The 12613-nt window shown below is 41.4% G+C and overlaps 1 protein-coding gene across 1 annotated transcript; it reads left to right on the top strand.

Annotated features, from left to right (window-relative positions):
* Positions 1 to 3574: 3574 nt before the first annotated feature.
* Positions 3575 to 9729, top strand: LOC4345209 (uncharacterized). The gene is made up of 8 exons (XM_015795406.3): positions 3575 to 3672; positions 4792 to 4876; positions 4954 to 5022; positions 5672 to 5784; positions 7485 to 7596; positions 7699 to 7842; positions 9137 to 9311; positions 9397 to 9729. Exons 1-8 carry the CDS (start codon positions 3621 to 3623, stop codon positions 9541 to 9543), a joined length of 897 nt encoding a protein of 298 aa, XP_015650892.1. The 5' UTR covers positions 3575 to 3620; the 3' UTR covers positions 9544 to 9729.
* The last annotated feature ends 2884 nt before the right edge of the window (positions 9730 to 12613 follow it).

The raw sequence follows: 12613 nt of genomic DNA on the forward strand, positions 1-12613 counted from the left end.
TGGGACCCAGGGTCGGGTTGCCAGTTCGGTCTGAATCATCGTAGGCCTTGGGTTAAGGCAGGTTCGTGAGGGTTCACGGCCGTGGTTAATAATACTGTATAGCTCTAGGATCGTCTTTATAAAATGGCTTTGGGCAACTAAGTGACTTTTAAATGCTGTTTACTGCAAAACTTAACCCTATATTATTATCCCCTTGTACCCCCCCCCCTTGCATTAATCATGCATCTGCCGGTGTGGCTGGCTGAGTACTGTGGTTGTACTCATTCTTGCTCAATCTTTCCCCTCTTCAGTAAGAGAAGCTTTGGAGAAGATGTCTTAGGTGGAGTCCTGGCTTATACCCCAGTTGAGCGCCTGTGAAGATGGAGCCGTAGGCCCGCTAGTCCGCTGCTGTTTATTTTTGATTGTCAGGCCTTAAGTGCCTTTGTAATAATGTAAATATTATCGATATAATAAAGATGTGTCTTTTATATCATGTTGTTGTGGTGTACCCCGGCTTTTCCTGGGACGGGGATTAATACACTAGCGTTCGGGAAAAGGCAATTTTCCCGGTCGCGACATCCTGCAAGCAATCGAAGAACAAGCAAGAACAAGTAGGACAAGCACTGAAATTGCACTATCAAACACAATATGGTGGGGTTCCGATTACAGGCAGACGGGCGGTTTAGCCAACACGCGCGCTGCGAGCTGGTAGCAAGAAGCTATCTCTATCATCAAAACCCGCCTATTCTTGGCGGCGACTAGAGGTATAAAAAGAGGGGAAGAACGACCATAGGGTCGTGCTCCAACCCTAGGACGCGCCCCTAATGGGCCCAACATGGATACACAGCCCATTGGGCCAAAAGAGGTGACGCAACACCATGGACAGAAAATAGTCAGGAGTAAAATGACAATTACGGCCGCTCCAGAACAGATATGGACATGTGGCTGGATCCATTTGAAAGTAGACTTGATAAGCTTTCCATGAAGTACTTGCACGCCCAAATCGGAGTTCGCATGAAGTCGTGGCGGCCGTCAGAAGTTGGCGCTGCCCTGCAGTCCGAATCCACCCCGCGCGAATCCTCTTCCCTTTGGATCCTCTCCATCGTTCCTGAGTAAAACACGAGTGCACGAGTCTCCGAGGTATAAAGACGAGGAATATGAACTCAAGAAAGAACTCACCTGATAATTTAGTTGACGTGCACGAGCGCGGGTAATAGGACCATCATGCTGTATATGAGGGGACGTGGATGTATCGATGGTGTTGATGTCCTCATCAGGTAAGCTAGCTACACAATTATATTGGCGTAAGTATGAAATAAAGTCCGTATTCAGATAATATGAATGAAGTAAAATACGGAAGCTGAATGAAGTAGGTTTCTTTACATACTTTGCGATGCATCATCCCTAGTCTTGTCTTGAACCCTACAAACTAACCTGAAATTAATCATCATTAGTTTTATGTATATTTGCACATATCAACTATATAAATATATCAAGTCTATATCAGTATCGACCAGGTTACCAAATTGGTAGTTGATCATTATTTGATATATTTCTATAGATTGGTTTGTATATATAAATTTATACTAGAGTATTAGCTAGTACATTATCTTTATTTACCTATCTTGCTCTAAATATTGTTCCATCGGCTATTTCTATAGTATCCTCTGAAGTACATTTGATAAACCAAATAGACGATATTACAACCGATGAGGCATATTTAGGGTTTGTGCTTAATTTATATTCCAATACATAGCCAATATGGTTCAACTACATCGTCTGGGATCACTAACGATAAGTGATCGGCCTATCTGCTGAGCTACTACCGGCTGACTCACTCTGTTTATTATTTTCCTTGCTGGTTCCAGGATCAAACTATCTGTCACACCCTTGATACACTCGAGGTTAGCCTTGGACCTGCATTGTAGTTAGGCATATCTCCCAGGCCGTCGTATTTTTTTGTCAACACCTAGCCCAACTAAACTGAGCAAAAACCCAAAGGTCTCATGACTTGCAAGATGGCCTCATGTTCAATGGTATCAAAAGCCTTCTCAAAATCGAGCTTCAAAAGAACACTTTCTCTCCTAGAGTGATGACACTAATGGAGGAATTCAAAATTCCATGCCAAACAATCTTGTATTGTTCTACCCTCATGAGTATCTTTTTTTTTTCTCTTTTCTCTACAGATCTTCTCTTCTTTTCCAGTTCTTGAAAGTTGGAGTGGCAACCGGAGGCAGTGACTGTGAATCTAACGACTAGGGATGGCAATGGGCCCCGTCCCCCCTTACTCGCCGTGAAATTCATCTATTAGGGGGAGGGGTCGCGTGGATGGGGCCAATCTTTCCCCATGTGGAATAAAGTGGGATGAAACACCTCCCCGTCGAGTGAAGCCGGAGGCGTTTCACCAGTCCCCATGCCCGCCCTACACTCGGTGCCCCGCTTACTCTCTGACAGGTGGGTCATAAATATAGTGGTGTATATATTTCCCTGAATCTACAAGGAAAAAAATGCGAATATACTTACTTTTTTAATAATTTATGTTTATATATATGTATGGGAAGTATTTGCATAGTATACTCGTCCCGCAAGATGAAAACATGGGACCGCGATGATCCCGCAGCTCCAAAATGCGGCACCGCGATAGCCAGCGATTTATTGCTGTGCCTGTACTGATTGTTCACGGGTCGTTTCCGCACTATGGAACCACGGGACCGCCCCGTGAACACTGTTAAACAATGTTTCAAACATTGTCAAAACAGTGTTGCATTTTGGAGCTGCAGGACCGTCGTGGTGCCACGTGACCGTTCCGCGGGATCGTCGATACCGCATTTTGGAGCTGCGGACCGTTGCGATCTCACGTTTCCATCCCGCGGAACGGCTATATTTATGCAAAACCTTCCCATGTAGGTATGTAAACATAAATTATTAAAAAAATAAGTATATTCACAATTTTTTGGGAATCTACAAGAGGCAAACACTAATCTTATTTCAAAATTCCCCTCGCATGGTCGCACCGCCGCCCACGAGTGCGCCAATACACCTGTTCGCTATCCTCTTCCTCCAAATCCTCCGTCTCTTCTGTCTCTCTCTCAAGTCTGAGCAACAAGCAGCAGCCGGCGATGGAGGAGAAATGACACACGGGGTACTGCTCAGGTCACGCAACCACTAGACTGTATTTACTCGTGTACAGTACATGTGTACTTTGATAGATCAATTCTTCCTAAATCTGCCCCCTTCCCAATTGATACAATAATAGTTTTTCTCCGCTCCTTTTCCTTGTGCTGCTTTGTATTTTTCCGGGTGTGTCGCCAATCCATCCCCGACGCCGGGGACGGGGGCGGGAACGGGGGATTCAGCGCAGGCTGTCCGGGGGCGGGGACGGGGTACCACTACCCACCGGCCACCGGGGATGGCCCCGTTGCCATCCCTCCAGTGACGACACAACTGAATTCGGTGCCTTCCTTCGGCTAAAGCGCAGAGAGAGAGAGAGAGGGAGGACCGGACGGCCTACTTTATTATTTTTTTTCTTTTTTATTTTGCAGCCCAAACGGAAAGAAAACAAGGTGAGAGGGTGAGGAAGAGATTCCTCTTCCTTGCTGCCGCCATCGAAACCGCTCTTCTTCCCTGCTGCGGGGTGAGGGATGGAGCGCGTGAGGAGGGCTTCGCACGCCGGCTCTTGGTACACCAACAATGGTACTCGATCCACTCTCCTCCGCTATTGCAATCTCAACTAGTTCAATCCGATCGATGGATTCTCCCACTTCTGGGCAGGGGGAGGGGGTTGGACGAGGGGACTTCCTGCTAGTTCAATCCGATCGATGGATTCTCCCACTTTTCGGGAGTGGGGAGGGGTTGGAGGGGATTTCTTGCTGACGAGATTTGGGGAATTAACGGGGTCCGGTTCGCTGGTGGTGATTACTCGATTCCGCGGCCTAGCCTAGCTTCTTGGAGTGCACTTGTGTAGTTGTGTTGTCTGTTGGGGAGGGGAGAGTGTGTTGACTTGTTCGATTGTGTGCGCTTTCCATAATGCAAAAGAGGATGCTGCATAGTGCATACCTTCGGAGTGTTAGTTTTAACCGATCTGGAGTGTAAATAGGCCAGCAGTTCTTCGAACTGTTTTGATAACTTGATATGTTGGTGATTGATGTTCTTCAGGTTGTTGTGGATAATCTGTTTGATAGTTAGCCAAAGATGCGTGCTCTAATTGCTTGGTGGGCATTTTGGATGATTTCGCCAGTCATTACGGCTCTCTTGCTTCAAATTTAGTTGCTGAGTTGGCAACAGATTTGTGAGAACAATGTATATTGTTAGACAAATGCAGGAACCGCTTGCCATTGTTATATAGGTTTCATATAAATTATGCACTTTCGGAATAGTTTTTCATTAGAAGAAATGAATTGTCGGCAATCTTATTGTATGGACATGGATCAATTTTATTGTGCTATTAGGCATGATGACATTTTAGGTACTGCTTGTTAGATTGATATTATTCTTTTTGCCCAGACACGTAGTAGCCTGACATGATAGATGAAACTGGATCATTTGCTATTTGTTATGCAAATGCCTTACTTTTATTTTAGCTGTCAGGCCATTCTAGAAACACATGAGCTGTTTAGTTTCACTGGGAGTCGAACCATTCATTCCTAGCTGACTCCATTATCTTCTTGCTCTGCAGTTTCCAACATTAATTAATAAAAGCATGTAATTTGTAGAAAAATTTCAGGGATCTCAACCAGTTTCTTCTATTTTTAAATTTCTGTTCGACAATTTACCACTTCAGCTCCGTCTCCTAAATTCATTGCTCCATGTTAGCCAGGAAACTGGATGAGGAACTTGATGGTTGGCTGAGGGCTGCTGGTCTCACCAAGTCCCCTGATGTGAGGGCAGTAATTGCGCCGTAAGTTGGTATTTAACTATTCATATGACAGTGAATTTCTTCTGTTCTATTTTAACAATTGTTTCTTTCCATTACAGCCATGCTGGCTATTCATACTCAGGGCGGTGTGCGGCTTATGCTTTTGGCAACATTGATCCAACTAACATGTATGTTATTTACACATTACTGTTACTCTTTCAAAATTTCAGATCTTCTAATAGTAAATCACTGTCTTGCTGTACCGGTAATACCTTGACTTGAATGCTTTCATGTAAAAGTACCACAGATGTACCGTTTTATCAACCTGTAATTTTATTTCTCAGTGGTATAATTCGTAAAGTGATATTTATTTTATTTTGAAAGTTGGGCATGGGTTCTAGCATTAACTAAAGAATGAGATGGTCACATGTGTTAATCCTAGAGTTTAAACCCGGGTGAGTGAGGAGGTTAAACACCTTCCTCACCACCAAACATCCTATGTCAGTTGTTCGAACTGAACGCCAAGATAATCATAAACATTCACTTTTATTGCATAGATATATGATATACTTCTCTCATTCTGAACGCTGCAATAGTTCTGCTACTTTTGAATTTTGAATATGTATTTTTAAGAATAGTTTTGGTAGATTTCTTACTTGTCTCCTTAGCAGCCATGAAAAGGGAGATGTAAAATCAAAATGTGAAATTCACAATCAGCTTCAGCTTTTAAGAATGCCCAAAAAATACTATTTAGTATTTACATTATTATAGCTGATTACTTTATTCTAATTTTCACTTTGCCCTGTTATCTCATATGTTTTCCTGTATGTGATCCAGTTCTCGGGTCTTCCTGTTAGGCCCTTCACATCACTACTATACTCCAAAATGTGCATTAACAAGAGCTACTATTTATAGCACCCCAATTGGGGATTTGCCAGTAGACCATGAAGGTATGCTGCTACTGAGCTTTGTTTTTGTTTGACTTGGATATTTTACTTTCATAATATTACATGCCATGCAATCTGTTAAATTACGGTCTTTACCTAAGATTTCTCTTCGATTATAGGCCAGAACACGAACATTAGTATTGCCATAAATCTGACCCAATATGCCTTTCATGCATGATTAGCACTTTAGCAGTACTAATATGATTTTACAACATAATTATTTTTAGACAGCCATCCATATTAATTATTTATGTTTTGAACTTGCTATATTTTCAGACAGAGCCATTTGTGCTTAAGATTCCCGTTTAAAAGAAGGTAGTGGTGGTAACAATCTGCCACCCCACCTGCTACCGTTGCTACTTTCTCTTGAGTTGCCTGAAAATTTTCAGTATCACACATTAGTCAAATATAATTGAATTGCCACAGGCACACAGTACATTATATGAGCTACTATATTATTCAATGTGCTTAAACATTGTCAAGTGCTCCTAGTTGCAAACAATGTGTAACTGGTTTGATGCAAAAACCACATATCTACGAATGTGGTACTCGATTAGACACCACTTGGTACTACAGATGTGGACAGACCCCTGTCTAGATTCGTAGTACTAGGTGGTGTCTTAGATTTGTATAGTACTAGGTTGATATATTTTGGGTCGGAGGGAGTATATTTCTATCAGTAGCAATGCATAGCCTTTAGTTACATTGATGAAAGCAAACATCATGGTCATAAGACCCTTGCAAGGCAGACCAGCATAAGCCATAAACAAAATAAGCAAGTTGCCAAAACAAACTATTTAGCCTTCAAACCTCACTAAACAAAACACTCAGGCTATCAGTTAAAGCGCTGAGCATGCCCATACCCTTCCTAGCACAATAACTGATAGTAGGGGCGTCACATCCCTAACTAAACATTCTTTGCAGGTTCTTATCCATGATGTATCAACAAATCTCTTCCTGTTGTGCTTCAACAATCTGCTTGCATTTTGTTTGAATTCTACCCATCTATCGAGAAAAACAAAAGCAAATTAGTATAAGTCTGGTCTGAGGGGAAGAGGGAGCCATGTTGCACACTAGGCCTTCTCTCCAAGGTGGTTACAAAGGCAAAGTTCTATGTGGCAAAGATGGAGGGCGTTGGTTTGGGACGGTGTATATCATGCCAGATAGGGTAGCTCAGGGTCTCAGTTAATGGGTCATCACAAAATTATACGAGATTGGAAAAAAAGTTCTGAAAGGCACCTCTCCAGGTCAAATGCCTTACCAAAGGAAATATTTTTGGACTTTTTGCAAGGTTACCTACTTAAACCAATGTTTAACTCTCTAAACCTTGCCAGAATTGAGACCCTCCTGCACTCACTAAACAACTTACCCCTTTTTTCTGTAAATGGGCTGAGGCCAATCTTCTTTACAGCCCTTTTGAGCAACTTCCAAGCCCACTTATTGAGCAAACAGATGGTCACAATTTCGTTATTAAGGATTCCCCGACTCTCCAAAGTTATAAGAATATGTTCTCTAATCCCTCCAGAATAATTTCATCCATAGTGTTCATTTTGTGATGACCGATGAGTTCCTGAAGGTGATAAAACCATATATGAGATGAAATAGTTTGTTGAGCTTGAATTATATTTTGCATCCTGTGTGTTGATAGATTGCCTTTCTATTTGAATATTCTATGTATCTTACTTACAATACTGTTTTTGCAGTAATTGAGGAACTCAACGCTACAGGAAAATTTGATTTTATGGACCTTAGTGTGGATGAAGCTGAACATAGCATGGAAATGCATTTACCCTATCTTTCTAAAGTTTTTCAGGGGTACTTTCTTTTCTGATAACTTTGCATCAATCTAGTAATCCCGTTTAAAAATATACCAATCCCACACTAAATTTTCTGTCTTTTCATGTTATTATCTTACAGACATAACGTAAAAGTTGTCCCTATCCTTGTTGGTGCCCTTAACTCCCAAAATGAAGCCATGTATGGGCAGTTGCTCTCTAAATATCTTGACGATCCGAAGAACTTCTTTTCTATCTCCTCAGATTTCTGCCACTGGGGAACCCGGTAAATACTTAATTTCTACTGTCAGCTTTTTCATGATTTGCCAACTTGCTTGTTTTCCTATGGTAATCTTTAGTGTGAGAAAACTTTCATTGTCCTGTGTCACATTTGTCATCTACTAGTTCTGCAGAACTAATTAATGAAGTTTGCAATGTTTGGCCTATTCGAGGCTAAAGATCTGGCCGTGTAGAAAAGCAGAAGAGTTGGCATGCCTGGTTTTTCATTAAATTTGCTACCCAATTTAGTTAAAATGAGCTCTATAAAATCCACAATCTTTAGAGTTCTCTTGCCGAATATTTTTTTTATTAGACCTATAGATTGTCCAAATTCTTAGTCTTTCTACTTTTACTCTTTCCAGAAGGTAGATAGTATGTCATAATAACAGTTTTAGCTATGACTCTCTTCAGATCAATTCCTCATCACACTTAGAAATATGGTTCTTTCCAAGTTTAAATTTCAGTACAAAATCTGAATCTTGTATGTACAAATTTGGACTTCAGTAGATGTCAAAATTTGCTCTCAATAACAAAAAGGGTACCATCGAATGAGCAGCATTTGTCTATCATTGAACCCCTCATAGCCAGAGTACTCTAGTTATTGTTGTGCAGTATCTTATCTTGCCACTTAGCATAAGTGCGACTTGTCATGTGGAATAACATTTAGGCTCAAATAATCGATATAGGCATTAGATGGAATTTGAGAACCCATCAGATCCAATTGGCAGATTCTAGAACCATCTCAATTTAGAAAGAAAAAAATAACTCCACCTGGCACAGTGTTGTAATAACACTATATTGCAAACCCCAATCTCGAATCCATCTTCGGTGGATGGTGACAGCACCTTGCTTCCCTGCTAAATTCATCAATTGAAACACCAGATGCTGTAGATGTATCCTTGTTTACATCTGCCACATGGCTTAGCCTGATCAGGTTGGGGTCCACTATCCGCCCAATGATGATGATCACCAGTGTGCAAGCATTTGGAGTTGTCAGGAGTGTGAAGATGGGGGGAGGTCGCTTTGGGCTCATGGTGTTTGCGGTTCAGGGACGACACAATTTATTTGCATAAGATTTTGGTGGGAAGTGAAAAAGGGAGCTGATTTGCTCCAGGCTGTGTCAGGCGAATCTGCTTTAATTGATAGCGCAGAAAACGTGATTGAACAGCCCAGATCAATTCATTTCATAATTGGACACCAAAGAATGCTTGCCCATGATACATCACCAGGCTAAGTTGTAGTTGTTACTTCAATCTTATAGGATCTGTATATGATTATGCTCATCCGCATCGTCTCATCAGGTTTAGTTACACATACTACGATAAGAGCCATGGTGCTATACATAAATCGATAGAGGCCTTGGACCGCATGGGCATGGAGATAATAGAGACTGGTAATCCAGATGCATTCAAGCAGTACCTGCAAGAGTATGAGAATACCATATGTGGACGCCACCCCATCAGCGTTTTCCTCAGCGTAAGCGTTGTGACGATCTAACTAGTGTTCTCTCTTCATTTCTACTTCTATAACTTCATCATCTTTATGTAATATAATGTTCCAGATGCTGAAACATTGTTTGACAAAGATCAAGATCGGATTTGTTCGGTATGAGCAGTCAAGCCAGTGCAAGAGCATGAGGGACAGCAGCGTGAGCTACGCTTCTGCGGCAGCCAAGGTGGATACTCCAGCCGAAGAAGAGAAGGATTAGATTGTGGATTTTGCACGGATCACTTGTACAACCCCCGCCTGCAGCTAGCATGATCGGTTTGCAATCCATTGTATCTGCCTGCCAAACTCTATAAAGTAATAACAGGTTCTTGTTGAAGACCGATCGTTGCAGCAAGGTGAACACCAGGTAACAACAATGAATAAGGAATACTCATATTTCTGGATACATTTACCCTAGCATCTACGAGCTGAATATTCTTTTTGGGGTTTGAGGCCTGCTTGATAGCGGTGGGGTTTTTTTTTTTCGATATAGATTCTACAGCAGCAAGCTCAACAAGGCAACAACTATACCACTAGAAAAAAAAATACTAGCACAAACAACTAGTTACTCGCGGTAACAGTAAGCAAAAATCAGAAGAATATGGATAGCATGATTTCACTGAGATGCGAAGCTGATGTATTTCTCGAAATTCAAATCTTTAAGGGCATTATACCTCTTTGTTGAGTAGCTCATAAAGAGATTGCTTGGTCTTTTCCATCTCTACCCTGGTTCTACAAATGCGCTACTCTTTCACCAATAATATCTCAGCATTTACAAACTTTCCATGGCTTACCAAAATTGGACCGGGGACTCTACAATGACACCTAACTGTCTACGAGTTTTTAACCTCTAAGAGATTAGATGCTGGCTTACCACAATTGGATTGGAGACTCTACAATGACACCTAGCTTAGCTGTCTACGAGTTTTTAGCCTCTATGAGATTAGATGAAAAAGAACTTGGGGTTGAATGCTGGTGCTTAAAAGTTCACCGAATTTTCACCAAGCACATGAGAGAACTCATTCCAATCCATTCACAAAGTCAAATCACGAAAGCCGAGAAAAAGTAGGGAAATCAAGGCTCAGAATGGATCTCAACAAACTCAAGCCAAGGGCGCTTAGAGCAACTCCAGTGTGAACCTAAAATCGATTTTAACACCAAAAAACCGAACCGTGCACATTGTGGGGACTGGGAGCAAATGGTTTGTGTTAGATGAAAAAGCGACTTCAAACAAGACGTCGAACACAAACCATAAAAAAATATTGAGAGAATCCATTATATACCACTGACTTTATCACACGTCTACGATTTGCCACTGACTTTATCATGTTCTACAATATGCCATCGACTTTTGCTTAACTTCTACAATTTACCATCGCCGTCCGGTTAGTCTCCGTTAGTACTGTACAAATTTATCGAAATGACCAAAATACCCCTGGGAGAAAAGGTTTCAAAATTTGGATAAAAATTATGAAATATCATATTTCAAGTTTTTGGTCAAATTTTGGATGTTTACAATCTTATGTTTATAATATAATATTTTGATAATTTTATCCAAATTTTGGAAGTTTTTGTCATAGGGGTATTTTGGTCATTTTGACAAATTTGTACAGTACTAACGGTAGCTAACCGGACGGTGATGGTAAATCGTAGAAGTTAAGCAAAAGTCGATGACATATTGTAGAACGTGACAAAGTCAGTGGCAAATCGTAGAGGTGCAACAAAGTCAGTGGCATATAATGGATTATCTCAAAAAGAGAGATTTGTTGCTGAGCGAGAGGAAAGGTGAGATTGAGTTCTATTTTCCCGTGGGTCCCACAAAACGATTCTTACGCTGCTGGGATCGAACCAAAGCTTCATTCGACTCCTGTGAACCGAACTCTCAGATCATACACTATAGCTGCCCTTAGAGCAAGTACTCTAACCTGCTAACAAATGGATCATCATCAATTCATCATTTATAGATTGTGGAACAATGTAATTTTGGACTAAATAGATGAAAAAACAACATGGTCTGTATGTATGTAATGTACGTACCTCTACACCTTTTTAAAGCATCATTGATTGAGTCATCAATTTATCATCGCTTGCCTATGCCTTCATCAGGCGCTGCAGTTGGTCTACGGCCAGCCGTGGTTGTGATGTCGTTGTGTCAGCACTGTCCCATCTAATGCCCTCGTCTACCGTGGTGACCGGTGAGGAGAGGTTGAGATAAGGAGATGAGGAGTTGAGAGCTTGAGTCGAACGAGATCTATAGTTCGGCGTGACTTAATTGAAGTTGTATCATAGTCGCACGCACTCAGCCTTAGATGGCAGGACGCAACACTACTCTACTTTAGGTGGTTGATCTCGATAACTAGGTGGAAGATAATCAGGCAGGCCCCTACCGGTCATGGGTCCTAGACGGTTGCACAACTAGCCTAGGTCTAGAGCTGGACCTAGGTAGAAGGGCGGCACAACTGTTGGCGAACTGAGGTAACAGTCGCTACCACAAAGCCCATTGTTCTAGGTTAAAAAAACTGGCATTGTGTACTCAGCAGTGATACTAAGGCATATAACAATCACTCTAAGGGCATGAGTAGTGTTTAGTTGAGGAGGTTATGTGTGTGGGTCCCACTAAAATGATACTCCTTTCGTCCCAGAATATAAGCATTTCTAGCAATGAATCTTGAGACGGAGGTAGAAATTGTTATATTTATGTCTAGATTCATAGCTAGAAATTGTTATATTTTGGGACGGAGGTAGTATTATCTTGTGAAAAATAAAGCAGTGTATAGGATTACTAAAGGTTTCATAAGTGGGGCTGATCTAGATTTAAGAAACATGTACACATGATCTCTTTAATTCGAGAGCTCAAGAACTATGTATGGGATCAGTTTCTTCACTTGTTTTCTTAGGCTGCGTTCTTTCCACAAGTTTCCCAACCCCTTTCCCTCGTTTTCCGCGTGCACGCTTTTCAAACTGCTAAATGGTGTATTTTTTTGCAAAAAGTTTCTATACAAAAGTTGCTTTAAAAAAACAAATTAATCCATTTTTGAAAAAAAAATTAACTAATACTTAATTAATCACACGCTAATGGACCGCTCCGTTTTCCGTGCGGTGGAGTTGGGTTCCCAACCCCAAGTATCAAACACAGCCTAGGGCATTAGCAATGCAAGCCCCTCCAAGGAGGGGCCTGATCATGTCAAAAGGTATATCATGTGGTATGATGTCACTTCTAGGAGACTCAATCCACAATGGAGACCACCTCAAGTACTTTCCTATTTCAGCCCTTGGATTTTTCTTCATAA

Source organism: Oryza sativa, chromosome 8 (assembly GCF_034140825.1).
Source record: "Oryza sativa Japonica Group chromosome 8, ASM3414082v1".
Classification (NCBI taxonomy): domain Eukaryota; kingdom Viridiplantae; phylum Streptophyta; class Magnoliopsida; order Poales; family Poaceae; genus Oryza; species Oryza sativa.

Bases quoted from the DNA above. Each gene is read 5' to 3' on its own strand.
- LOC4345209 (XM_015795406.3), top strand. From the start codon at position 3,621: ATGGAGCGCGTGAGGAGGGCTTCGCACGCCGGCTCTTGGTACACCAAC. The intron at 5,023-5,671 runs GTATGTTATTTA...TATGTGATCCAG, and splicing joins AACATTGATCCAACTAACAT to TTCTCGGGTCTTCCTGTTAG. The intron at 7,597-7,698 runs GTACTTTCTTTT...ATTATCTTACAG, and splicing joins CTTTCTAAAGTTTTTCAGGG to ACATAACGTAAAAGTTGTCC.